This window comes from Astatotilapia calliptera, chromosome 8, assembly GCF_900246225.1.
Source record: "Astatotilapia calliptera chromosome 8, fAstCal1.2, whole genome shotgun sequence".
In the NCBI taxonomy this organism is placed as follows: domain Eukaryota; kingdom Metazoa; phylum Chordata; class Actinopteri; order Cichliformes; family Cichlidae; genus Astatotilapia; species Astatotilapia calliptera.
In genome coordinates, this window is record NC_039309.1 from 17,990,674 (window position 1) to 18,017,863 (window position 27,190).

General features: G+C 42.7%; 2 protein-coding genes across 3 annotated transcripts; one reads left to right on the plus strand and one right to left on the minus strand.

Annotated features, from left to right (window-relative positions):
- Nucleotides 1–402: 402 nt before the first annotated feature.
- On the minus strand, nucleotides 403–4,802 carry LOC113027620 (probable endonuclease 4). The gene is made up of 7 exons (XM_026177241.1): nucleotides 4,642–4,802; nucleotides 4,354–4,563; nucleotides 4,056–4,238; nucleotides 1,285–1,416; nucleotides 1,036–1,140; nucleotides 824–953; nucleotides 403–692 (listed from the first exon to the last, which is right to left on the minus strand). The coding sequence occupies exons 1-7, from the start codon at nucleotides 4,787–4,789 to the stop codon at nucleotides 632–634; spliced, it is 969 nt and encodes a 322-aa protein (XP_026033026.1). The 5' UTR covers nucleotides 4,790–4,802; the 3' UTR covers nucleotides 403–631.
- A 240-nt stretch (nucleotides 4,803–5,042) lies between these two features.
- Nucleotides 5,043–27,019, plus strand: tnrc6ba (trinucleotide repeat containing adaptor 6Ba). 2 transcript variants are annotated; one of them, XM_026177235.1, is made up of 22 exons: nucleotides 5,043–5,240; nucleotides 6,862–6,951; nucleotides 7,559–7,580; nucleotides 7,918–8,355; nucleotides 8,987–11,896; nucleotides 15,155–15,319; nucleotides 15,535–15,731; nucleotides 16,205–16,279; nucleotides 16,428–16,634; nucleotides 16,836–16,955; nucleotides 17,156–17,281; nucleotides 18,372–18,542; nucleotides 19,010–19,132; nucleotides 19,247–19,436; nucleotides 19,634–19,801; nucleotides 19,909–20,055; nucleotides 21,676–21,819; nucleotides 22,496–22,588; nucleotides 23,030–23,233; nucleotides 23,529–23,596; nucleotides 24,446–24,585; nucleotides 25,121–27,019. In XM_026177235.1, the coding sequence occupies exons 2-22, from the start codon at nucleotides 6,895–6,897 to the stop codon at nucleotides 25,686–25,688; spliced, it is 6,333 nt and encodes a 2,110-aa protein (XP_026033020.1). In that variant the 5' UTR covers nucleotides 5,043–5,240; nucleotides 6,862–6,894; the 3' UTR covers nucleotides 25,689–27,019. The 2 variants fall into 2 exon arrangements, with proteins under 2 accessions (XP_026033020.1, XP_026033021.1); XM_026177236.1 differs by lacking the exon at nucleotides 16,836–16,955.
- Nucleotides 27,020–27,190: the final 171 nt, after the last annotated feature.

Genomic DNA, 27,190 nt, shown 5'->3' on the forward strand with positions numbered 1-27,190 from the left:
ACAGCAATTTAGTCATAGTAACAAAATGTAATTAGTATTTAACAAAATTGTTGCTTGAAACTTCAGTGAGGTATACGTATCATTCTATCTGTATGCCTGTGTTTGTGTTGCCATTGGAAATATGTCATCCAAAAAGGTTTATTTACCTTTTGATCAATAATTTGTTTCCTCCGTTTAATTCAGTTTGTTTCACTTATCAGCAATTTTTTTAATTCTTTTTGCGTAAAGTTAAAAACAAACCTCTTGTGTACTATAAAAACAATATAAATGTGCAAACCATTTCCTCACACTTATTCTACCCGCACCCTTTGAAACCAAAGTCTCGTTAGGTTTGGGTTACATTTGTGTGTTTCTGCTGCCCCCTAAAGGCTCACTCGGAACAAGACTCCTCCCCACGCCATATTAAAAACTTCCAACATCACCTTTATTTAACTCGCATTCAAAGACGAAGTTTGTAATTTGGAGAAACTGTTCATGTGGTGAACGACTAATAATATGACCGTGTTTAGAGATAACACAACAGGTCACTCCTCCACTTTGGTACTAGACAAAAAACAACTCTTCTCTTCACAGCTAACAGTGCGTTTGCAGAGTTCAGTTTATCAGTGCCGACTCATCAGTAGTGCTTTTCTCACTTTTTCTCACACAGGGAATGGAGAAGATCAATCTGCTCAGCGTATTCAAATCCAGGCCTGTGGGGAAGAACATAGCAGCCATGTTAAAGAGGAACCTGAAAAAAGGATGAGCAGCTCCTGTTTTGGAAATGAATAAAATACATTACCATATACAACAAACAAACCCACAGTTTCTACAACCATCTCACCGTCCGGGTGTCTCCAGGATCAGAGGGACGTTGTCCAGCCTGGGCTCATTGACAATTTCTTGAAATGCAGAGATTCCAATGTGACCTTTACCGATATCTTCATGCCGATCCAGGTTACAGCCAAGTTTACCTTCAGGTTACACAGAAAGAATAAGGAAAGACAACTAGAGACTTGCATGTGTGATTTTTCTGTCTCTATGCCCTGGCTATACCTTTGGAGTCATTAAGATGAATGGCCTTGAGGTAGTGGAGCCCCACTTCTTGGTCAAACTCATCCAGCATGGCCTTCACGCCTCCCTCTGCAGCAAGGTCGTATCCTCCCAAGACGAGACATAAAACAACAATTGAGCACAGAAAGAAACTCTCAGGTCTTATGCCAGGTTGAATATTTTAAGGTATCACAGCCCTGTTGGACAGAAAACAAATTTGAGGTTAACAGGCTGCTATCAGGTTTCACTCACCTGCTGCAAATGCATGGCAGGTATCCAGACATACTCCTACTCTGGTCTGGTCTCGCACTCTGTCTATGATGCTCTTTAGCTCACAAAACTTGCCGCCCACCGTACTGCCTTGGCCACTCATGTTCTCTAACACTGACCACACAGAAAGCCCGGAGAGCGAGAGACAAAGAAAGAATAAAAAAGGTTTTTAATATGACACACTCATACATTTGTAATATTTCTCTGTCGTTATCTCTTCAAACAGAGTCTGAACGCAGCTTTTGCTGTTGTATTCTGCTGTACGGTTTACCCCAGGTGTCAACAAGTAAAAGGCCCAGGTACACTCTTGGTTGCGTCCATCACGCCACACAATGTGCTACCTATGCTCACATCTAAACCTATCAAACGCAGAACAGCTAACATGACATCATACCTTTGTACTGTGGGAGAAAGTTGGAGAGCGAGAGCACCCAGTCAATCAGCAGGGTCGAACCCCAGACTTTCTTGATGGGAGGTGACAGCTCCAACCACTGAAAGTTGCACTGGCATTTATGTCAAACTTTCGTTAACATTAAAATGTCAGGCAAAGTTCAAATGGCTTTGTATTTAACAGACGTGCCATGCAAACATCATTCCTGTTGATAGGCATCAAAATCCAGTCATCAGGCACTTCATTAGATATGCATCTAATTAGTCACATGGCAGCAACTCAATGCAGGGAGAATTAAAAAAATTTAAGTGACCTGGAATGTCGCATGGTTGGGCTGGTCTAAATATTATAGAAACTGATGGTTTTCTAGGATTTTCCCCACTTCTATCGTTTACAGAGAACCATCCAAAAAAGAAAAAATATCAATTGGGTGTCAATTCCTTGTTGATGCCAGAAGTCAGAGGAAAATGGTAAGACTGCTCTGAGATGATAGACATGCAAAGGTAATTTAAATAACCACTTGTTACAACCATGATATGCAGAAGAGCACAAACACAAAACACATCAAATCTTGAAGTAGATGGGCTACAACAGCAGAAGACCAGAATGGGTCCCACTCCTCTGAGCTAAGAGTAGAAAACTGAGGATACGGTTAAAATCAGCTCACCAAAACTACACAACAGGAGAGTGGAGAAACATTACTTGGTCTGATGAGTTTGGATGGTAGGGTCTGAATTTTCTTTATTGTTGGTACTGTACTCAAATGGTATTAAGGCAGTTCTAAAGGCAAAAGTGGGTCCAGCCCCACAGTAGCATGGATTATCTAATAAAGGTTTTACTGAGTGTATAGAATAACTATATATAAAGAGATTTAGTCCACTAACAGAAAGCTTAACAACATGAAGTTATATTTTGTGTAGGGATTCTTTGGATTCTTGTGTTAGAAAAACTCCGACCTGACTCTACTACCTCTATGCTACAAGCGCCGCCACAAACAGTCCTCTGGGTGATCACGTTTTTGTAGGCTTTGCTGGTGTGGAATGTGCTGCCTCCACTCTAAAGGTTTGCAGATTCAGTAGATTCCTTTTAAAAAGTCTGCAAAAGGCATATCTGTTTAGTCAAGCCTTTCGGTAATATGTATTCACCAGAGACCAGATGTATAACTGGAGTGTACACAAAAACGTACATACGCCTTTCCCTGCCCACCCACACAGGCTTGATGGAGCACTTTTGTGTATTAAGGCATAAATCACTGAGTTTTTGACAACTGGTTCTTTGCTACATTGTTTATCTCCCTTTTGTACTTTGGCTTAAAAACTCATCTTTTAGAAACGGGGAGGATAGGACATTTAGTAAGATTGACATGCACTGCTAATTGGTTTACAGTATGCCAGAGCAGCTACTGACCTTTACGGCAATGATTTATAGTCCTCTGCTGGACAGCACAGGATTTAGAACCAAATACAATAAAGAAGTGCTTTATGACATATGGTTTATAAAAGATGGATACAATCACTATGGCGTCATTAATTAGTAAAGTCTTGTTATGAAACCTCTGGCTGAGCTTTGTTGCTATGCTATTGGGTTCTTTCTGTTTTGAAAACCAGGTGAGCAAGTTCATACGGTAGTTACTTGCCACAGGCCCACACTAAGGTCTACCCAATTTTGTGCTCCTTCATATGCATTTTCTATAATATGAACTTCATGCTGTATTTAAATAAGACTTCAAACCAGCTATAAACCCACTGGTATAGTGCCTGCTGAGGTCAGAGATCAGAGTCAGAGAGTCATACCCGCGTACTCGGATATCAGATCTCTGGAGTGCCGCCGTTCTAGAAAAAGTTGGGAAAAACAGGATTTGTTTTGGTTCTTTGTCAGGTGGAGCCAGTCAGGTTTCACTGACAATAATGGCTAATACTTTTCTTTAGCCTGATCAGTGCTCTGTACAGTGGCAGTACAGATTAAACGTTTATAGTTTTATTGCTTTTTATGTTCAGTGCCGCCATCTTGGATTGCTAACTCAGGGCATGTTGGTCTGCTTCAATTTTCCAAGTGGGAAATCAGAGCTGAAGGGGCGTTCCACAAAAAAGTTTCGACTGGGAACTTGGAATTTTCAGTTGTTGTCTTATTCATGAAACCATAATTTCTGCAACCAGAGTTGCTGCCCCCTATTGGTTATTAGAAAGAATGCACTGGCTTCACTTTTCAGACTGGGAACCTATGTCCATCTTTTAGATGGAGTCTATGAGTTTTATTATTACCTCTGGCAGTGTCTCTGCATATGGGTTTCATCAAAAAGGCAATGCCTGCAAGGTAGATACACACTGCTGGTTGTTTCAGGTGCTCTGGCGGCCCTCTGTACCTGTAACCACTGATGGTGTTTGCTGGTGAGCATAATTGATGGCGCTTGCAATCTTGTCCACACACTGCTCAGTGGTGATGGTACCCAGGGAGGAGCCGGGGTGGAAGTTATAGAGGCTGAGACCCAGGAGGTTGCAGCGGCTGAGCTCGTCCACCAGCATGGCCTGGCTCTTTTCAAACACATCTAGTTGAAAACATGGCATGCAGGTTAGACCAAAACGGAGAATAATTCTGCAAAGTATAATAAGAGATAACTAGGCATGAAAGGAATGGTAGACAATAATCAGTGTCTGACGGACCCTCTTTAGGAGATCCACAGTTCATCAGGTAGGAACCATGAGGCAAGATATGAGCTGGGTCAAACCCCTGTTGGGAACACAGCTCCTGAAACTTTGCTGCAGCTGTATGGTCCAATGCAGGCCTCTTCCACGATCGCTGGGAGCCCAGGAACAGGGCGAAACTGCTGCCACCCATCTCTGTACAGGACTCCACGGCTTTCCATATCCCACCTGTGGACGTGACGTCACACAAGTGTAAGTAAGTGTGTTTATCTTAAAGGGTTCCAAGAAGACGACATTAGGCCCTACCTTGAATGCCAACATGAGCTCCAATGTACTTCTTAGTCGCGCGGATGTTCTTCGTGTGTCCTCTCTCCTCGGTGTCCTCGCCCTCCTTTACTCCTGCAGAGGCATCCTCGTTTTTCCTTTTCCTCGTTCCCCTTTTTCTCTGACTCATGCTATGAAGAGAAAGTTGTAAGCAGCCCTTACGAAATAAGCAATAAGTTGACTGTCAGAAGTTTATGGAGGTCAAATAGCCTGTTTTATGCATCCCTCCAGGCAGAAGCCAGCCAGTCAGAGGGCTTCCACGCAGCTGCTACAGGCTGGTCATTGGAGACGCTTCATGCTGAGCAGCAAAATGGCCGCCCGTCACCCGACTGACTCCACAGCGCTTTGAATTTAAATTCTTCTGCACATTAGGGTTTACACTATTATAACGGTAGTGCTCACGAACCAGTACGTTATTACGCGTGTATTTTCATTTTCTGACACTTTACTTGATTCTCCGCTCAGGCGTCGCTGTTCTTGTAGCCTCGACGAATGCCTCAAAAAGCTAGAAAAAAATCGCACTGAAGCACTTTAGCTAAGCTAGCTAGCACGCTAGCGTATCTTCATATGTGATTCCCGAGGTAAGTGGGTGATTTTTTTACTTTTCTCGGCGTTGCACTGGGACGTTGTTTGAATGCATGCGAGTGGGCTGCATCTTAATGGAATGCCATGCCACGGCGCTTGCAAACCAAGCTAGCGCCATTAACCTGGCTACTTGTAATTGCTGCTGTCACTGGATAATGCTACCTTAGCTTATCTGGCTAATATTCGGTAGCATTAGCGCCGTTTTAGCTGTATTTTTGGCACTGCGTTAGCTGAGCTGGGTATTTGGCCCTCTTATGTGTTTGCTGTTCAAGAACGTTGTGTACACTTAATAGAGCAGTTACTGAACTTGCGTTGGTTTGAACTCGTTAATGTCTGCTGTGCACCGTGTCCACGTATTTTAGTCTGAACCCCTCCTTAACGTTAGCCTCGACGAAATATTTTATTAGCAGCAGCTGCTGAACTTGCCGCTTGTGTAAACCTGAAGGGGCGAGGATGAATGTGTCTGACTATTTCAGCTAAAGCGGATTTATTCACCCGTGTCTTCGGTTTTTGAATATGCCTTTCCATTTAAGCTCAAAACTCAAACCTTTTTGTGCTGTGGGGCTAGCTGCCGAATGCTGGTGAGCTTGGAATAACGTTGACAGGTATGTCACGCATAAGCTGCTGGATAAGGTTTACTATACTGCAGATCTGACAGATTGAAATAACATCGTGATGATGTCTGGCTTTCTGATACTTCTGGCCTGAGATCATAAATGCTTCAAGGACGATGACAAGTCGCTGTCCCCAAATGTAGGAATCCTGCTTTATGGAAGTGTTAACGACACGAAGCAAAAACGAAACCAACATAAGACCGAGGCAGCCGGAGCATACCAGATTGCTTGGGTTTTGCTTTAAACGAGCCCCTTTAAAGGAGAAAACTAACGACTTGTGTTTTAACGTGCTAACATGAACCCAGACATGCTAATGTTGCGGTTATTGCCATATTGTAATGCATACATGATTTACATTTTGCGCATTTACGGGCGCTTCCCTGGTTCCGCTCTAATAGAAATGAATGACATTTCTATCACCCTGTTAAATAAACAGTATAAACCATTCGTTTCTTTTAAAAATCGTAGTATAGCTCAGCTGTTCCATCTTCAAACTGAAAAATCTAACAATACCATGTTTAGCTTGTCCCTGACATCCATCCTGCTCTAGGGATCATAGAGGAGCTATGGGGAATCCTAATGACAATGCACTCTTTGCTGTAGCTGAAATCTGCTTTTTTTATTATTCTTATTTTATTTATTTAAAGCCAGTAAAGAGTATGATTCTGGGTTTGTAACTGCCAGCACACTGTCTCAAAAACAAATCTAGATTTCAAACTTTCAGTTTATCTGTTATGGGTTCCTGGATATGTAGGTCCAGTCAATCAAGCTTAACTGATTGGACCTACAGGACCTAAAGGTCCATTTATCCAATTGTCCAGTGGAAGTGTAGTGACAGAGATTGTGTCTGATATGGAGTTAGAATTAAATGTTTTCTTTTTTTTTCCCTTGAATAAATTTGGTTTACAGGAAAAATCTAGAAAATATGAAAACAAACTGTTGCTTGTTCTAATATAGTTGATACAAAATTACAATTTTGAATAGCCTGCTATTTTTTCTACAGAAGAAAGGAGCATCAGGACAGGAGCAGTAGTTCATGGAAGACAAGAAAAGGAAAAAAGACGAAAAAAGGAAAAGGGAAGCCTCTCAGAAGGTGAGTGTGTTTGTATTACCAGATTTCATGTCCTCTAGGACAGATATTCTCAAATTCAAATGAACGTTTGTATCTTGACACAGTATGCAGGCAGTAAAATATGTGCACATTCACCCATATCATTTAAAATGGCAGTTCTGCATGGATATATGTATGGTTCTATTAAAGTGACTTCAGTGTGCTCTCTTATCTCAGGTGGACACATTTGAACTGTCACATTAAGTCAGTGGGTTCAACAACAGCATTTAGTTTGGATTTTGAATTTTTGATCTTACATTATGCCATTTCAGATTTTTGGTATACACGTATATACAATTTAACTATGTTTGACAAGATACCTGATTCATGATCTTGGCTAATTTGGGCTTCCTGAAGCTATGGAGTTGCAGTCAACACTGCAGCTGTTGAACTTGTTGCAATGAAATCTCTTGTCCTTAAATGTCCTTAGATGTTACATTAATTTTGTGAGGACTAAATGTTGACAGATTATGTGAATAGTGAAAGACTAATAATATTAAAAAAAACAGTTTCCTTTCTTTGTCTGGCTCAAAAAGAAACAAAAAACAAACTAAATTTTAACACGACTTTCTGCTTCTCTTCATTTTAGGTTGCAGAGCAAAAAAACAAAGGTAAGCAGCACAGTGATGTATTTTTATGGAGTTTGATATAAATATTAGTTTGCTCCTAAATATTTTTATGTCTAAAAAGATTGTGATGGCATCACAGTCACAGTAACATTATTTCTCTAGCTTAATAATGTGTTGGACAACACTTGATGCATTTTTTTAATTTTTAAACGAGAGCACATTCATCTGCATCAGCGATTTCTTTGTTTTATAGTCCAGTTTGTTATCCATTTCTGGCAAATGCTTGATTAGAGGTTACATTTGAAGTAAATAAAACTTGCATTCTTAAAATGCACCTGCTTAAACAAATATCTCTCTCACCTCCTTGCACTTCTTGTAGTGCCAGACTTGACTAAGCCGGCTTCTGCCCAGTCTTCTGCTACCCAGAGCAGCTCTGCCTCCCCCAGCCCTGGACCCACCCCCTCTGCCTCCCCATCTCCAGCCACCTCAGGCCCTGGCAGTGCTGCCACCCCATCACAGGGCGGCAACAATGCCAAGCGCCTGGCAGTGGCCAACGGACAGCCCACCTCCACCACCAGTTCTTCCTCCACCGCTGGCGGCTCCAGTGTTGCTGGAAACAGCAGTGCAAGTAGCGGAGGCGGAGCTCAGGCGCCTCAGCAGCCACCGCGCTACATGCCGAGAGAAGTGCCGCCACGATTCCGCTGCCAGCAGGACCATAAAGTGCTACTGAAGAGGGGTCAGCCGCCACTGTCCTCCATGCTGCTGGGAGGGGGGGTGGGAGGAGATGGCCCCAATGCAAACATGGCTGCTGTTTCAGGTAAGTGTTAACAATGCTGTTGGTCACAAGTATTAAAGCGGGTTTGTCAACTAATCACAGGGTGGTGTTTTTGGTGTAGAGTCTCCTGTCTGCTTGCTAAAGAGTAATTTGAAAAAGGAGTTCCTCACGATGGCAGGCAAGCATTGAAGGCCTGCAACCTGTGATGTGTTTGTGAAATAGAGGCTATTGTCACACATTAATTCTGGGAAATGTCAGGAAAATCAAGTTAATGCATAATCTAGATGGTTTTCTCACATAGCAGAAAACAGGAGATGGGTGATTAAACCAGTATTGTTTGTATTATTAGTCAAGGGTGCTACCTTGGCCATGTGTGAACAGAGCAGAGAAGATGTCTGCTTCCTCACTGTGAATTCTCAGAATTGTTTCCTGTCTGATGTGACTGACTCAAACATTTGGAGCAAATGTAAACATTTGAAGCTCCACCTGGTGTGTCTCTGCATGTTTGGAAACCGCTGTTGTAAAGCACTGTCTGATCCGCAAGCGTTACATAGCTCTGTCAAAGCACAGGTCATTTACTGCATTATTTAATGTTTTTTGTTCTTTTTTTTGTTTTGTTTTTTTAACTGATGAAGAGTCTAAAGTTGCTCTTTTGTGGGATTTACTTTTACAGATTCCGGCACAGCAGCCTCCTCATTGGCTCTCACCTCATCATCAGTTGCTGCTTCTACTACTACTTCTAATTATGCAAATTCCATGTGGGTGGCAAGCTCAGGCAGCCAGGCCTCCTCTCAGGGCAGGGAGAAGGTGATTGTTGATGGCAATGACCTAGAGGAGTGGCCTAGTATTGCTGGCAGTGATGGAGGGAGCAGCGGCAACAACGGAATGCCTGTGAATAGCATTAGTGCCTCTGGCAACCAATCCTCACCCACTTCCTCGTTCTCTTTGCCCAATGAATGTATGCAGTCGTCCAGCAGTTCAGCGTGGGTGACGGCTGCCTCCCAGGGTCATCTTGGAGGAGGTATTGCAGTAACTGCAGCTGGGCCTCTGCTACAACAGTCCTCCTCACTTTCCAAAGCCCCCGCTGTGCCAGGGAGCCATGATGCCAGTGGCTCCGTTGATGGCAGCAGTGGGATTCCAGGTGCCAACTTCAATCCAAATGCCAACCCTTCAGCCTGGCCTGCACTGGTGCAGCAGGATGGCCCCGCTGCTGTAGGTGAAGGAGGTCAGTCTTCCTTTCACCATCAGGGCCCTGGCGGGTCTGCCAACAACTCTGCTTCCCTAGGGGCAGCCGGTGTCCTGGGGGGTCACCCATCTTTATCTGTGAATCAATCAAACACCCATCAGCACCAACTTCACCAAATGCCATCCAGAGACAGAGAAATGGGTGGAGGGAATTGGGATAGTAAATCAGCGGGACCAAAAATTGCGGGGGGAGAAGGGATAGGGGGAGGAATGGACCATGGTGCGGGAGGAAGTGGGATGAGTGAAGAGCACAGCCTTGTCTCCTCATGGAGAGGCCAGCCTTCTTACCCTGCAGCTAACTCCAAAAAGGGTGCCTCAAGGACTGATGGTTGGGAGAGTGGAGGAACTTGCACGGGGGTATTTGGAGCTGCAGAAGGGGATAATGGGACTTCAGGTTGGGGTTATCCAAGTTCCACAAGTGGGGTTAATGTTTGGGGTAGTGCTGGAAATGGGGGCAACATGACTCAAACCTCTGGGGTATCTCAGGGAGGGTGGGGGTTATCGGGAGATGGTGGTGAAAGAGGGATTTCTGGTAGTGAGTGGGGTGGAAACTCTGGTGGGGTTGGTGGACCGAATCCAGGAGGTGAGGGAATGAGTGGAGCCTGCAGCAGTAACAGCAGCAGTAGTGGAGGCAGCACAGCAGGGAACCCGCCCACTGCTTCCTCCTCTTCCTCAACAGCCACCACTACTACCAGAGCCTGGGACAATCAGAAAGGAGAGAGTGAAACGGGAGAATGGGGTGAGGGTGTAGGAGGACAAGGAGGATCGTCGTCCAGTGGTGGAAATTCTAGAAGTGGGGGCGCGCCTAATAGCAGCCGACCACGTCGGCAGGCAGTTGATGCAGAAGCTGCCTTACAGAGCCTGCTAAATCGCTCTGATCTGGATCCTCGGGTCCTGTCTAACACAGGCTGGGGCCAGACACAGATCCGCCAAAACACAGAATGGAACATTGATAAACATGCAGGACAGAGTAAAGGTGGATCCTTATCAGCTACATCAAAACATCCACCTTCTCTCGGTGGTCCTTCTCAATATTCTAGTGGACCTAGGACCTTAAGCACTGATTCTGTGACTCCAGGGGTCAGCCCTTCCCTGGTTCCATCCACTGGGTCCTCTGGTGAGGGCTGGGAGAGCAGCAGCAACAGTAGCAGTAGTGGGGCTTCTTTGTCTGGGAGAGCCCCACCACCTATCGGCCCCAACATGAGAAATATTGGCGTATCACAATCTGGGCCAGTGACTCCAACTGGACCTGTTATAGGGTCAGGGGTAGTGCCAGGCCCTAGCCAACAGGGGAAAGCTACAGGCTGGGGTGGAGGAGGGATGGGGGCTGGGGATTGCCAGGAAGCCACAGGTTGGGGTAGTGATGAATACAGAGGCAATAGTAGAGGAGAAAAAGGAGGATGGGGTGATCTTGGGAAACAAAGTGACTCTGTGACTGGATGCTGGGGAAGAAGTCAGGATGAAAAAGGGACAGGAGGGTGGAAAGACATGGGTGGGAATGGAGGGGGTGGGTGGGGATCAGAACAGAAGGCTGGGGTAGGTAAGAATTGGGGAGAGCAAGACTCCAAATTAAACAGTGGTGGAGGAGGGTGGGGAGATGAGAGGAAGAATGGAGGAGGGCACTCAGGTGGGGATTTAGGTGTGGGTGGGTGGGGAGACTGGGGTGAAAGTGCTCCCCGGAGGACCTGGGGGGCAGGGGGTACAGGTGGTGGAGGAAGTGGAGGAGGGGGTATTGGTGTTGTTGGAGGCATGGGGTCCAAACCCCAACAAAGTTGGAGTGGAGGAAACAAAATGCACCAGATGCCAAACAGCCAGTCGGGCTCCATCACAGGCCCACAGGCACAACTGCAACAGCAACAATCACAGCATCCACAGCTGCACCAAGCAATGGACCAAGGGGCTATGCAAGGGGGTGGGGGGAGGAAACTCATCTCTCAAGCCCAGAATCAGAACCAAAGCTCAGGCTGGACTTCAGGGCCCATCCCTGGTGTCCCTGGAGGAGATGGAAGTGGATCTGAACCAAGCGGCTGGGAGGAACCCTCGCCGCAGTCCATAAGCCGGAAGAATGAAGTAGATGATGGAACATCAGCATGGGGAGACCCAGATCATTACAAACCGGTCAACCTGTGGGATAAGAACAGTGGTCATGCAGTCCAGGGCCAGGCCCAGGGCCCGGCCCAGGCCCAGCAGCAGCAACAGCAGCAGCAACAGCAACAGCAGCAGCAACAGCAGCAGCAACAGCAGGGACCTCCAGTGCAGCAGCAGCCCAGCAGGCAGACTGCAGCACTTGGAGGTAACAGAGACTTCAACACTGGTCCTGGGAAGTCTTCCGCTATGGGTAAGTTATTAGGAATTTAATTTAACTAACCAGGGTGTAATCATAAGTTCCATAACTCAACCCATACAAATCCACAACAATACCTGATACATTTTTTTTTTTATCAATTTCTTGTTCCAGTTCGTCTCCCTGTTCACCTCTGTTAATTTCTTTTATCTGACTGTTTGCATTTCCGCCATCATGTCAAAGTGTACTCAAAGAGCAGTGATAAACTTATGGAGGAAACTGATCTGTCCTAGATATTGAGAATCATTGCTGGTAATCATAGCTGGCCTCAGATTCCAAACAGGACTTTTTAGTGGTATAGTTATAGTTTTCAAACCTGAATGCAACCTGCCGCATGCTTATCATTTCTGTCACTGTTTATTATTTGTGCATTTTGAATTAGTCTCCCTCAGGGTCAGACTTAAGTCTGCGTAAAGACATTACTCACTGAACGTGCTGCGCAAAAAAACAATGCGAAATTCAGAATTCTACGGATCAGAACCAGCCAAATAACCTGTATACACACCAAGCGCGTTGCATTTTTGTAGAATTGTTTTTTTAAAGACTGAAATAAAAAATGAGGTTGACATGAAGTGATGAAGAGCTGGTCCTGATGTTTATAAACAAGAAAATGAAGAAACAAATTCTTGGTTCATCCAGTTCTCACAGGAAGGCAGGAGTAGGGAGAATTTCATGGTTTGATCCAGGAGTTGAAGATGTATCACGGCTTTCTTACGTATGAAAGGATGTCATAGGCGAGTTTGAACACTTCTTGGCAGAGTTGGGAACACAATTTCAGAGAGCCGAGTATGTTTAGCTGTGTGTCTGAGGTAAAATGGTATCCTTTTATTATTTCCATATAGGGCTGCTCAATTAATCACGATTACGATCTGGGCTTTCAACGATCATTAAAAATGACTGAGCCGATTATTAGCCCCTCCCTCATTTATCCGCGACACCTTAAAGGCCGGTCCGTGAAAATATTGTCGGGCATAAACCGGTCGGTGGCGCAAAAAAGGTTGGAGACCGCTGATTAAGAGGACCCGAGGGAAGCTCGGAAAGCTAAGCAGAAGTTATTTGGAGAGGAGAGTGACTGCCGTTGGTTGAAAAGAGAGGTAAAAAAAAAAAAAAAACTTCAGTGGTGTTGCACACTATTTTATATTATTTTTTTAAAGTCATTGTTAACCCTTTAAAGCCGGTCAGAGCAGCACGCTCCGTTTTGCGTAACTATTTTTAAATCCCTGTAGAACCTGAACCGCGTAAGCTAGCGCAATAATTTGTTTTGCATATGAAACCGGAGGAGTTGTACTTACATCTTATGCCATCAGCTTGTCCTCGGTCACGGTTTCGTTCCACATATAGCTTTGCAAAAATTGCATAAAAAGCGCTTGCAGGAACAAAAACATAATATTCCAGAAACACGCTTTGCCGTTCCTATCAGCTGTTCGTAACACTTCCCACAGTGAAATGATGCACATGCTGTTTTCTTTGCAAATTTGCATCATAGGATTGTTTTTTGTTTTTCCTGCAGTATATAAAAATTGCTGTATCTCCAAAATAAAACTATGAAGACACTCAAAATAAATTTCCTGTTGTTGTAAACAATTTTTTGCAACTTTATTGTTTTTAAAGTTTTGAGGGATAAGCCTCTTAAATTTCTCCAAGTAGAAATATATGTAAACAAAACAAAAGCGATTTTCAATTTTTTTTGTAGTTTATTGCACTTTTTTGCAATTTATGTAATTACTATGGACTTAATGCATACATATTATTAAAATATGGGCTATAACAGTTGTATTGATGTATAGCAACTTGAAATGCTCCCACAAATGGCACTACAGCATGTAAAAAAAATATATATATATAAGCTCTGGTGGACTTGGTTCTATAGTAGGTCTTAAAGGGTTAAATAAATATCGTCAAATAATCGTGATCTCAATTTCAGTGAAAATAATCGTGATTATCATTTTTGCCATAATCGAGCAGCCCTATTTCCATATCAGTGAAAATACACAATTGTTGTGATTGGCTGCATTAAGAATGGGCGAGCCTGAAAAATATTTTTAATGCAGAAAAATATTCATATAGATTTTACGCACCCGGTGTGAAAAAGCCTTTAATCTGAGGAAATGCATTTGGCACAAACCACTTTAACTTTAGTTTGTGTCTTTGTACACTGGCACACGTGCATACCAGTCATCATTGTTGATCACCACCCACTCGACTCACCAGATTTTTGTTCCCTTTGACTTTTATCTTTCCCCAAATTTAAATTGAATGGTGACCATTTTGTATACACTGGAGGATTTTAAACTCTCAAGTGGTTCGCAAGCAGGGTTTCTGTGCAGGAAGTGTTGCCTTGTTGCAGCGAAGTCTTGAAGTGGAGGTCAGACCACTTTAGATCAGTTAAAGCCGATACAGTTAATCTGAATGCATTGTTTTCACTTTAGATGAGTAATGAAACATTTCTTCCTTTGAAAGCATTGTGTCTAGGTGAACTAGATCAGGTATTGTTGGTTGTTTTTTTTGTTTTGTTTTTTGTTTTTGTTTTGTTTTTGTTGTCTTTTTTATAGCCAGAGTTGCTGAACTCGTTCACACCTTATACATTGTTACACATTGTAATGTGAAAATGAGAACGGTCTGATTTGTGCTATGATTTATTTTTATCTTTTTTGGAATAAAAGTGATCCCATTGGTTAGTAAGATTTTCTTGTGGTTAAACACAAGGATATTATGTTAAATGTACTGAAATCAAAACAAAACAGTTTTCTGTATAATTGCTTTGTATAAATTGATATTTGTTCATTGCTTAAACAGCAATTTGAAGAAGCTGAAGTTTGCCACCAAAAATCACTGTTTGAATGAAGTGAACAAATCAGAAATCCACTGTTGAATGTGCAGTTTTAATGGGACAGCTAGAGCAACTGTTATATAGGTCATCACTGAAGTTTAGTGTTATAAGATAGCAGCTCAGCCATGGGAAAGTAGTCAACCAAGCAGCAGCTTGACGTTTTTGCAGTCGTGACTGTGGAACCACAGTAGCAGTGAAGCGTCATTGCTGACTGATAGCGGAAGCCAGTATGGTTGCAGACAAAACACTTTGATTTTTGGATCAGTGAGCCAGACCACATGAAGCCATGAACTGTTCAAAGAAGTGTCCTTTGTGTAGACTCTTATTTTTTTACTTCCCCTGTAAAAACAAACAAATAAACATTGATTAAAAGAAGCCTCTTTCTTGTTTCTCACCTTAACCATGCCCATGTGTATCTGCAGGTCCATCAGGCTGGGGGAGCACTTCCCCAACTAGTCCTACAGTAGACAATGGCACAGCAGCTTGGGGGAAGCCTAGTGATGCTCCGACTGGTTGGGGAGACCCTGATGATGCTGGAGGAAAGACAACATGCTGGGGAAACCCTTCTTCAAATCCCATCAAATCTGGTCAGAAAATCAGTTTTAAACGAAACCACGTCTTTGAAACGAATCGCAAGTGTTAGTCATACAGTCTGATTTTGAGGTTTGCATTGGTTGTACCGGGTTTTGTTATGATGCATGATGCAGTAGACACACAACTAAAGTGTTTGTATTTATATAAATGTCATTTTCTAATGGCTTTAATCATAATCTGATAATGGCTTGTAACTTTTATTCTGCAGGTTCAAAGACTATGCAAGATGGCTGGGGGAACAAAGAGAGCCCTGTGGCAGCATCACGTAACCCAAGCTGGGAGGATGAGGAGGAAGGTGGCGGCATGTGGAATAGTACTGGCTCCCAGGGAAGTGGGTCATCTTGGGGACAGGGAAGCAATGGTGGCTGGGGTCAGAGCCACAGTGGGAAGAAGCCCAGCAGTAAGGTGGGTTACTGTTGGGGAAAATTGATCTCTGTAAAGGAAAAATCAATTATTAAGTGGAAGGACAGATGTCCTTAACAGGTTCTGTTTTATTAAAAAAAAACAAACAATTAAATTATTTGAAGTAATTTCATGATTTTTTTTTTTTTTAATATATTTATTTAGCCATCATTTAGTCTTGTCAACATTCCTTAGGAGAGATAAAATAAATGGTAAATGGCCTGTATTTGTATAGCCCTTTACTTAGTCCTTATGGACCACAAAGCACTTTACACTACATTCAGTCATCCACCCATTCGCACACTGGTGATGGCAAGCTACATTGTAGCCACAGCTGCCCTGGGGCGCACTGACAGAGGCGAGTAAACATACTTACGTGAATTAGTCCCACAATTGGAATGCTTTTATTGTGAATTCTTATAACAAAAAAAATCTTTAAAGTCATTTCCTTTGCTCTCCTTGTATTTGTCTCTTAGGGCCAATTGAAAGCTGGTGGAGGAGAGTCATGGATGGGCCCCATTAACAGACAGTTCTCTAACATGGGGTTGATGGTAAGATAGAAACGTTCTTACTTCTTGTTGTGGTAGGAATTCATACTAAAAATTAACATAAATTACATTTGACACGTTATAGTGTTCTGTGCAGTGAGTGTTAAAAGCAGTGCTCATGATGGTGAAATTGGGTTTCTTTGTTGGACAGAATGATGATCCCAGTGGCCCAAACATTGACCCAACTTCAGGTTCTATCCAGGAGAAGAAAATAGAGATGGATAAAAGAGGCATGGGAATGACTGATTACAATGGAGACATGAGGAAGGGAGGAAGAGGAGGAGGTGTGGGGGTGTCTTATCGTCCTCCTGGTTCCAAAGAGGCAGCACCTGGGGATGCTGGGGCTTATTATGACAAGGTGATGCCTCATTACCATGTCTTTGTATCTCGTGTCTTTCATGTCTAGATAACATGTTGTCTTTTATCATAATTTTTTCCTCTTGTGATTCTACCTTTTCTTCCTGCCTGTTCCATTTGCCTCATTTCTCCTTTCCTCAAACTTCCCCTACACCATAATATACCACCAAAACTGGTCTTCCACTGGCTGTCACTGTGACAGACATTGCCTTTGATCAATCAGGATGGGTGCCTTGGGGAGGAGGGTCCTTGCTCTCTGTACTCTCCACCCTCTGTCTACAAGCCCCATTCCCTCTTCAACCACTCTATCCCCTTTAGACAAGTAAGATAATCACTCCTTTTGTTTCTGCCCTAATGTCTTTAAAGTCCTTGTATAAATCTTCTGTTTTCATTAGATGTTCATAAATATGAAAAGTTTTACATCCACCTTCTGTCACATTCGGCTTAATTTTTTAAGATTTTCACATACTCCATCCTCCACTGTAGGTCATCTGACATTTAATTTTCTGTGTTTGATCGCAGGCTGGTCACAATATCTTTGGCAGTAGTGGAGGAATGGCTCAGTCCAGACATCAGCCAAGTATCCCGCAGATAAACCAGTCACCAGGGATACGAGCGCAAGTGCCTCATCAGTTCCTGTCACCTCAGGTATTAAATTTTTTTTTAATTTAATAGATTTAAATTTAAATGACAGAAAAGTTCCTGTTTTTCCACTATCTACGATAAAAGTTTATTATTATTGTTTTAAATATTGGATAGTCTTGGCAATGAGCTACCAGAACTTATTCTGTAAGTTTTCACATTTATTATTTAGAAAAACTGAGACCTGTTTTTGAAATTGTACTTCATCTTCTTATATTAAGACATTTCAGGCACTAAATGTTTACTTAAATGTCTTTACTCTATTAGAAAGGGGAGAGTAACTGATCTAGCCCACTTGAAGATCAAAGTGGGCTATGTGGTGTAAATTTAGTTTGACATCTGCGTCATACATTAAACCATTCTCATTTTGTGCCATGTTGTTTTTATTGTTTATATCGGATGTAGCTGATACAAATGCAGAATGATTTCAACTTGGAAACTGTAAAGGCTGTACTTTTCTTTGTAAGCCAGATTTGCCTTGTAGCTGGTGTTATGTAACAAAATACTCATATTCTAGAGCCCTGCATTTTCTGGCATTGCTCAGTTTAGTACGGTTAGAATACATACATACATGGATACATACATTACTTATGTAATTACTTAATGAGTCTTAAGTAAAAAGTAATATGCTAATGTAGCATACATCATTCCTCATGTTCATAGATCTGCTGATCTGTCTGTAGACTTGGTTGGTGTCCAGTCATCTCTCATTTTTTACAATAAGCAACTCTTGCTTAACATTCTCATTTAAGTGAAAGCGATCAAAAGCCTTGTAACACCCTGCACTTAGCGAGACTATAAGAGTTAGTAAATGGTTAATATTTTAATATGGCCATACATTACAATTTCTTTTAAAAGTTAGAAATATTATGTATGTAGTCAGTTTTAGTTTTTACCAAAAAAAAAAAAAAATCAGTGTTTCAGACTGGAAAAGATTTCATGAAGCTTTCAGTCAGTGCATCTCTGTCACCAACTGATGAGACCATGTAAAGGGATTGAATGTTGATCAGGAAGAAGCTAATGTACTTGCTTATAGTTACAGGAAAGCAAAATGTTTCTTTGGTAACAGGTGTGCCCGTCTGCTGTCTGTCTCTAGGTGCCAGGCTCTGTGCTGAAGCAGATGCCCCCTCCCAGTGGAAACATGGGGGGAGTTGGTGGTGTGGGAGGGGTGGCAGGAGTTGGGGGAGGTGTGTTCCCTCCGCAGCTGTCCCCCCAGCATATTGCAATGCTCAGCAGCATCTACCCACCCCACATCCAGTTTCAGCTGGTGAGAAGCAGCATTATATGTCTCTGAAGGCTACTGCAGGGCTCCAGCACACATCTGCTAAGGGCATAGGCAAGGCTGTACGCAGCCACTGGAGAATCTGATCTGTACTTTTCGTACACCACCGTTACCAAGGCGTCATTCCCTCTGATTGTTACTTTCTCATATGTGTGACTAATTTTCATGCATAATTTGTGTGACACAGTCAGCATATATATGAAATTATGTAGCCAAATAGCTAGAAGGAAATTAATTTTTTTTGTTATAACACTGAAACCGTAAAATCCATTCAAATACTTTTGCAGTGTGAAGGATGCAAAACAAAATGTGACCTAAAACTGGTCTTGAAGCAAACTTTTTCTCTTTTTTTTCTGGCTTGTACAGTGAACTTCCAAAAATATTGCTCTTAATTCTTTTTTCTTTATGTTGCGATCTCACGTCCTTTTGCATCTTTTTTAATGTCCATTCAGGCTTGTCAGCTCCTCCTCCAACAGCAGCAGCAGCCGCAACAACAACAGCAGCAGCAGCAGCAGCTACTGCAAAACCAGAGGAAGTTCACACCAAACACACGTCAGCAGACTGACCCTCAGCAGGTATACACACACACACACACACACACACACTTCTCTCTTCTTGTTTTGTTTTGTTTTTGTTTTTTACTTCCACCTCTTCAATGATTGTTCTTGTTTTTTGTTATATCATCTCAGCTGGCCAGGATTATGGCGGTGCTCCAGCAGCAGAGGCAGGTCGGGGGGTTAAGCAGCAGCTCCAAACTATCCCCCTCCCACCATGGTGGAGGAGGGGGTCCTAAACTGCCTGTGGCTGATCCCATGTCCCACCCAGGCCTGGCACCATCTGTGGCTGACCTGCACCAAAAAAATCTAGGACCATACTCTGGTAAACAATTACTTTTTAAATAAAAAAAATGTCCTAAAACTGTTGTTTCAACAATGAAACTGAAACATTTTTTAATTTTGAAATTAACTGAATGTAGTGTAGGTTGGTTTTTTTTGTTTTTTGTTTTATGGCAGCTGTGGATTCACTTTACTACATATGTGTTAAAACAAAATAACCTTTGTAATATTTCTCTTCAGGGTTTGGATCTGGGGTGAACCTTACAGGTCTGGACCTGGGTGGCTCTGTGGTGGGGGGGCCTGGAGCCATGAAGGACCTAGGGGGTCAGCAGTCCCGTTTCAAGTGGATGATGGAGGGAAACTGTTCTCCAGACACTTCCTCATCTGAGAATGCATTTCATAAAAATGGTGAGATTATAACTTTTTTTGAAAGTAATTTCATAGTGCAGGCAGAAAGGGTTAAGATTAGCTGTGAAGTCGCATCTTACTGTGATCGCTCTCTTCCTACCTACCAGGTCCTGTCACCCCCATAAAGATGCCAGGGGGCTCACCATATGCGCAGTATGACATGATGGTTGGAGAAGGGCTGAGTGACAGTTGGCATCGCACCCCTGGCAACAAGATGTGTGCCAAGCCTGCCTCCACACCAAGCTGGCCCCCTGGTTAGTGACTACCTTAAATCAAGATGATGATTATCAAATTTGTGCACTATATGTAACGAGGACGTGAAACACAACATGTATTACCTCTAATTTTAATCATAGACACCTGCTTTAAAAAAAAAAGCTGTCATACATTATCAGTCTATGAAACTAGATTTAAAAATTCAGTGTTTTAAGTTAGTTGTTAGAGCAAATCTTGACATCAGTGACATCACTGTGTTGGTTGGTTGCTGTTAATAGCCCACCATTGGTTTATGTCAGCTAAACAGTGACAGAACCATTAACCCAGTGGAAAACAAGGAAACCAAAACTAAAAAGTACTTTAAGGGGGTCACTTCAGTACAGCAATGAGTTTTTCTCTTTTCTCTTAAGTGGTTCTTTGTTGATGCCAGCTGAGCTGAAATGGGAGAATCTACCCATTAGCCATCATGCTAGAGTTTATAGAGCACTTTATAAATGAGGACTGTGTGCAGAAAAGGGTGGCTCAGACTAACAAGCTGAAGTCTAAGGCTGGCCCCTCTGTTTAATTTTGCCTTGTTAGGTGTACAGATTGTCCCACCTGGCCAGCTAACACAAGAATTAGCTGTGCGCTGTAAGGAGATGGCCGGGTAGTGCTATAAACAGTAATTAATTAGTATTAATAAAAGCCAAAAAAATTAAGTTTGATCATTGTACTCAGCATGATTCTAATAGACTACACTCAGTAAATGATTGTGAAAAGAATAACCACAATGCTTAATTTTGTTACATTTTATTTTCATCACTGTCACTGCCAGCTGTCCACATGAAAAGTAGATGACATTCACAACACCAAACAACATTTCAGGAGGACAGTAAAGCTTCTGTTTCAACAAAATCGAAGTCTTAAAATAGTCTTATATGTGAATTTAGCCGTTTAACTAATAGCGGTTACCCAATGGTCACTTTAGAGTCTGTGCTCCTGACTTAATTGCCAATTACTGCAAGTTTGCAAAGTAGCTTACTAACTAGCAGGTATACTAGTTTTGAACACTTGAAACAACATCTGTGGATGTGATTTTCAGCTTAAAATGAGCAACTTTTAAAAAAATGTCAGTTTAGTTCGACATCTTCAACTAAAGCCAAGCTATTGTTAGCATAAGTGTACCTGCTGTTGGCTGTCTCCACACAGACTTCACAAAGCGAGCATGTTGCTTCTCCCAAAATATCCCTCTCACAGCAGAGTATCTGGTAAGGGTGGGTAGAGCTAGGGTGGCATCCCTGTGCAGTTACCATACCTGTATAAGGTGGTGTTTCTCAACCTCTCTACACCTCCGTATAGCACCAATTGTTATTTGAGCAATTTTTTGTCATAAATGTCTTTCATGCTTACTGGCTTGAAAACATAAACCATAAGGTGTCAAAGGTAACTTGTCAAATCATCTGTCAGCGCCATCTTCTGCCAACTACCTGTTAATTTGTCTTTCTTCCCCTCTGTAATAAGCTAACCACTTGTAATTTACTATGAACAGAAAAAAAGAACAACTCTTAATTTCGTGTAAAACCAACTAAATTGTGCTGTTTCATGTCCTCTTTAAGCCTGTAGGGTTAAAGTTTAGGCTTTTCAGGCTTTAACGGACCACATGTTTGTTTTTTCTTTAGAGTTCCAGCCTGGTGTGCCATGGAAAGGAATTGACCGTGTTGACCCTGAGTCTGACCCCTACATGACCCCAGGGAGCATGATGGGAAACACAGTGCCACCCACTCTCAATGATACAGAGCACCAATTGTTACAAGACAATACAGGTTAGCATTTGCGTGTCGACACCCGATACTCTTATGGATACCACTCCTCATATTTTGCTACCAAGTAAAGATATAAACAGGGAGTTGTGGCTCCTTTTTGCACAATGGCGCAGTCCAAAATTATATTTTTCATCTCATCTGCATTACTGAGCAGGTATGAGAACGTTCAATTTAGTTTTTTCACATAGATCAGTGTTTTTACTGCCAGTGCAAGTGGGTTTGTTTTCACAGTAAACTTGGTCGCAGCCTGCTGACACAGATTTTTCCCTCTTGTGTTTTCCCTTATCTGACTAATTGGAAACAAGTGCTTAAAACTGAAACTAATGGCTTTCCTAAAGGTTTAAAAGGAAGGTTTTGTTTTCCTCCACTGTGATTGATTTCATAGTCGGAGAGAGTCACTGGGTTTTTTCCAGGATGTTGTTGTAACTTTGGTATAAAAAGTGTCATGAGTGTCACTTTTGTGGTGATTCAGCGCTTTATGACATGAAATAGAAAATTAATCTTCATTGGATTCATATGTTGTTTTCCAAATTTTGCTGATGTTCACTTGGCATGTATAAAAAGCAGTTTGACATTGGAAAGGTGCAACTTTAGCTCTACATATGTTACCCATGGAGGCTGTTTTTGCATCGTTTATGATCATTCATTTTATGGTTCTCACTATCTTTGTATGCAGATTCCACCCCTCCTCTCAACACCTTGCTGCCTTCACCTGGTGCCTGGCCCTACAGTGCCTCAGACAGTCCTCTCAACAACGCACACAACTCAGGTAACCATACACATGAATATATACCATCTTCCTTCTAGGCTTTTGGTTAATTTATCTACGTTTGTATTTTTACTTCATAATTTCTGGTAATAGTGAATTGTCGGGTTTTTAATAAACTCTACAAGAAGAGAAAGTAAATGAAGCAGTGAAAGAATTTCCAATATACATTTGAATTGGATTTGATTGCTTTGAAGGTCACAATTTTAACAGATTCAGGTTTAAATGTTATTCTGCAGATACTTGGATAATTTGCAGTGAAATCTGGACGGCACTTAAATATGTTAGAAAATTCTAGTCCTGGAAAACCATGGACATCAGGGAGTAGCTTTGTAATGAACCAGTTAAAAGAATATGGAATATATGTGTTGCTCCTTACATTAATCCACTGTCTGCAGATATTTTAAAGTCTCCGTCTTGCCTGTGTCCTTTTGTCTCCTACAGCAAAGTACACAGAATACAAGACCAGCTGGCCCCCAGAGCCCATTGGACCTAAGTCTTGGAAAGCCAGTCGTGGCAGCAGCCAGACCCAGTTATCCCGCCCACCTCCAGGCCTAGCCAGTCAAAAGCAGCCATCGCCTTCCCCTTGGTCAGGAGGAGCCCCTCGATTGGCTGCCCGCAGCTGGAGTAGTGGCTCGAACAGCACTGGTAACGCTGTGACTAATTTTTCATGTTGTTTTGGTTTTTGTCTTTGAACGCAGTAATTTTTAAAAATGTTTAGTCAGGAGATTTAAAAAAAAAATGTCTTTGATTACTGAAAGTGTTATTTTGAGCTAAAGAATCCATTTATATTTCATTTGGAAGATTAAGTGAGGCTCAGTTCATGCAGTGGGAAAGTTGTTCATCATTTATTTTGAGAAACTGGGAGGAAAAATAAAGTGACACTCCATGGATGACTCCTGTTACTAAGACCACTTTTCTCCTCGGTTTCTTTTCTGTGCAGGCTCGACCTGGAGTGACGGCAGCTCTCGAGAAACCTGCTGGTTGGTGCTCAGCAACCTCACGCCACAGGTACACAAACACACACATTCAGGCAGATCTGCAGAAAAAGAATTTCTCAAAATGCAGAGAAGAAAACAAATAAAACTATTTGTTAATTAATTCAAACTGATTAGTCCATTTCACATTTGTATTAGCGGCAGTGGGAGCTGAGGCTAAAGCAGCCTCCTCCACCTCCTCTTGGGGTATCTCTAGCACTCCCACTCCCAGGCCAGATCAGAGAGGTCTCTCGTCCAATCCTGATCATGTGCCTGAACAAGTAGAACTGAGTCCTCTAAATAATCTGTATTGTTGTAGAGTCTTTAACTTAAAGTGCTTTGAGGCAACAGTTGTGATTTGGCGCTGCATAAATAAAATTGAACTAAATTTCTCTGCTGAACATGGAGTCCAGTATTGACCACCCAAAGCATCTTTAAACAAATGTTTTATTTATTTATTTATTTAGTTTTTTTTTTTTTTTTAAAGGCCTCATGATCACCATCTCTGTTGCCTTCCTTAATTCTTGGTGTGGTGCTGTTGTGGAAGCACACCTTGTAAGGTCTAGTGATCCCCAAAGCTATCTTAGCTGGAGCTAAATGCTTGTGACACACCAAACAGACCTGTGATTATTATCCAGACTTACATGATTCTCTATGAACCGCAGAAATCACCACCTATCTCTATAGCCAGCCCAACAGAATCTACTTAGACAGCCTGAAACTGCAGTGAAGGTCCATCATGGTTGCCCCTGATTTTGGCAGTGCTGTGTTTCAGTGTTTGAAACATAGCACATTTAAAAATCCCAGTCTGTTTGACATCTTAACCTATTACTGTCCTTTTAAGATCTTTCGTCTGCTTGTTTTTTGTTTTTTTTTACTACAGATTGATGGATCCACTCTGAGAACCATCTGCATGCAGCACGGGCCGTTATTGACCTTTCACCTTGGCCTGACCCAGGGCACTGCTCTGATTCGCTACAGCTCCAGACAAGAGGCAGTCAAGGCTCAGAGTGCACTTCACATGTAAGGAATTATTTTGATAACATCTTTTTAAAGTAAATCTTAAAGTAAAAGAAACTAAAGTAGCATCTTGGCTTAGCTTAATATGTTGACTAGAAGTGGTAGCAAATGGCTACAAAAAACCATCTACCAGTAAATCTAAAGGTCAGCATTATATTGTCCTAGTTTGTTTCATAATTGAGCATTTTCTCTGTAAAATATCATAACGCTTGACTTTCAAGAGTTGCAAAGATCCCTGTTACTGATCCCTGGAAAAGTGTTAAACCATTAAGTGTTGTTTTTACAATAAAGTTCTGAAGTTTAGAGGTGATCTGGATCCTGCAGAAAGAACAAGCCTAGTCATTTTCACTTGCTTGCAAACGTGATGTGTAGCAAACCATATTCTGGTATAGTTTCACTTTGTGTGTTTCACAGTTGTGTAGACTATACATCACAAACTGAGTGTTAAACTTTCGTTTGCAGTTCATTTTGAGGCTGAAAAGCCTTTTGAGGCCCTTCATTCATTACAAGTGTATGACGGACTTTCTGTTTACCCCAGGTGTGTTTTGGGTAACACAACCATCTTAGCGGAGTTTATGAGTGAGGAAGATGTGGCTCGCTACATTGCACATTCCCAGGCTGGAGGAGCAGGAAGCGGAGGAGCTGCAGCCGGCTCCCAAGGCTCCGGGCCTACAGCAGCCTCCATAGTTGGGGCTAACAGTAACGGAGGAAGCTGTGAAAGAGGTGGAGCAGGAGGAAACGGTGGGGTAGGAGGAGTAGATGGAGCTTCCACAGTCGGAGGGGCAGGAAATGGAGGAGCTGGGTCTTCCAGTTCTGCATGGCAAAGTCTAGAAAGCACAGGCAGCTCGTCGGACCAGTCTGCCACCCAGGGGCCCGGATTGGGCATTTTCACCCAATGGAGCACCAACGGCACCGGGATAGGTGGGGCCGGAGGTGTGGAGGCCGGAAGGCAGGGTCTGTGGGGAAGTGTGGGTGGGATGGGGGGGACAGGGTACCCCAGCAGTAGCCTCTGGGCTTCTCCGGCGCTTGAGGATCGTCACCAGATGGGCAGCCCCGCCTCGCTGCTTCCAGGGGACCTCCTGGGCGGGGGGGGCGACTCTATCTGAGGGGCCAGCTGACACACACGTTTTACACCTAAGGTGAAACACGTCATGCTCTGCATTGACGTGGAGAAAAAAAAGCTACACTGGTCATCCAACATAGACACTCAACAGTCATACTACACACAAGCTACATGCACACATTACTTTCACACAGACATTAAACCGCCTAACTTTAAATGAAGACAACAGTAAAACTTGAACCGGGGGAAAAAGGTGAAATCCATTAAACTCTTTAGGACGTAACTGGATAGCTCTTTGTCTTTGTACTTCAGACCACACACCTGCATTCAGAGACCCAATCACTCAGGCATGCACTGTAGACAGGCTCAGCCAGAGTCCTACACGTCAACAAGTTTAGCTATTGCTGTTTTTAGTGTGCCACTTTTTTTAATTTTATATTGCTATTTAATGGTCAAATCTCAAAAGTCAGACATGCAGACTGAGCCCTCTTAGACCTGGCTGGCGTACTTCGGAGTTCCCACTTTTGGAAGCTTAAGAGTGGGAAGGATCGGGACTTTATAAAAAATCTGGGACAGCGCCACACTACTGAGTCAAATGGACGATCAGCAACGTTTGAGATGCGCAAAAGGAAAGAGTCTTTTTAGTAGGTACCGACACGTCTACATTGGTGGGAATATGCCATCACTATGGGACCCAGGGTGGAAAAAACACAAAACAAAAAAAACAACATTAGCCAAACTTGCACTATATGCCTCTGGGTTTGTTGTTGACGCATCCTTCCACAAATCCCTCCATGTTTGAAACAGAGCTACAACACAACTACATAGACCTTAAAGAACAATTAAATGTTACAGCAGCAGTGGCCTTGGCTAACACCCAGCGGCCACCCACCCTCCATGTCAACAGCGTCGTCACACCTTTTCATCAGTTACACACTGCTCTTATATTTGACAAGCAAAATTGTATCTCCTTGTCGATACTGTCGATGTGCATTGGTTGTTTATCAGTTTGTTTTCTGTTTTAGAAGAAATGAGAAATGTGTGGAAAAAAACAGTGGAAATCCAGAGATGTCCTCTTATTTGCCCTTCAAACACTGACCTCGCTATTGTATTTTTTCTTACTCAAGAAATCAAGTTGGTTATTATATATTGTCATGATGTAATGGTGACTATGATCACATATTTACTCGCTGTACAAGGTGCCCTCCTGCCTGCCTGTGTGTGCATGAACTGAGTGTTGACAGTTACGACCGAATGGAGAAGGATGTGATTATGATGACAATTATATCGGGAGTGTCTGTGTTATTGCTGCAACATTGAATGTTTATTTTCCTTTTTTTCTTTTTTCTTGTCCATGAGAGATTCATGTGTGTGTGCGCGTGTGTGTGTGTGCGCGTGTGTGCGTGTGCGCGTGTGTGTGCGCGTGTGTGCGTGCGTGCTTGCCTTTGAACACTGATCTTCTCCAGTCAGGGAAGTGAATAGATGTAAATCTGACAGCTTACATTTGAGAGAAAGACTGTGTGTGTGTGTGTGTGTGTGTGTGTG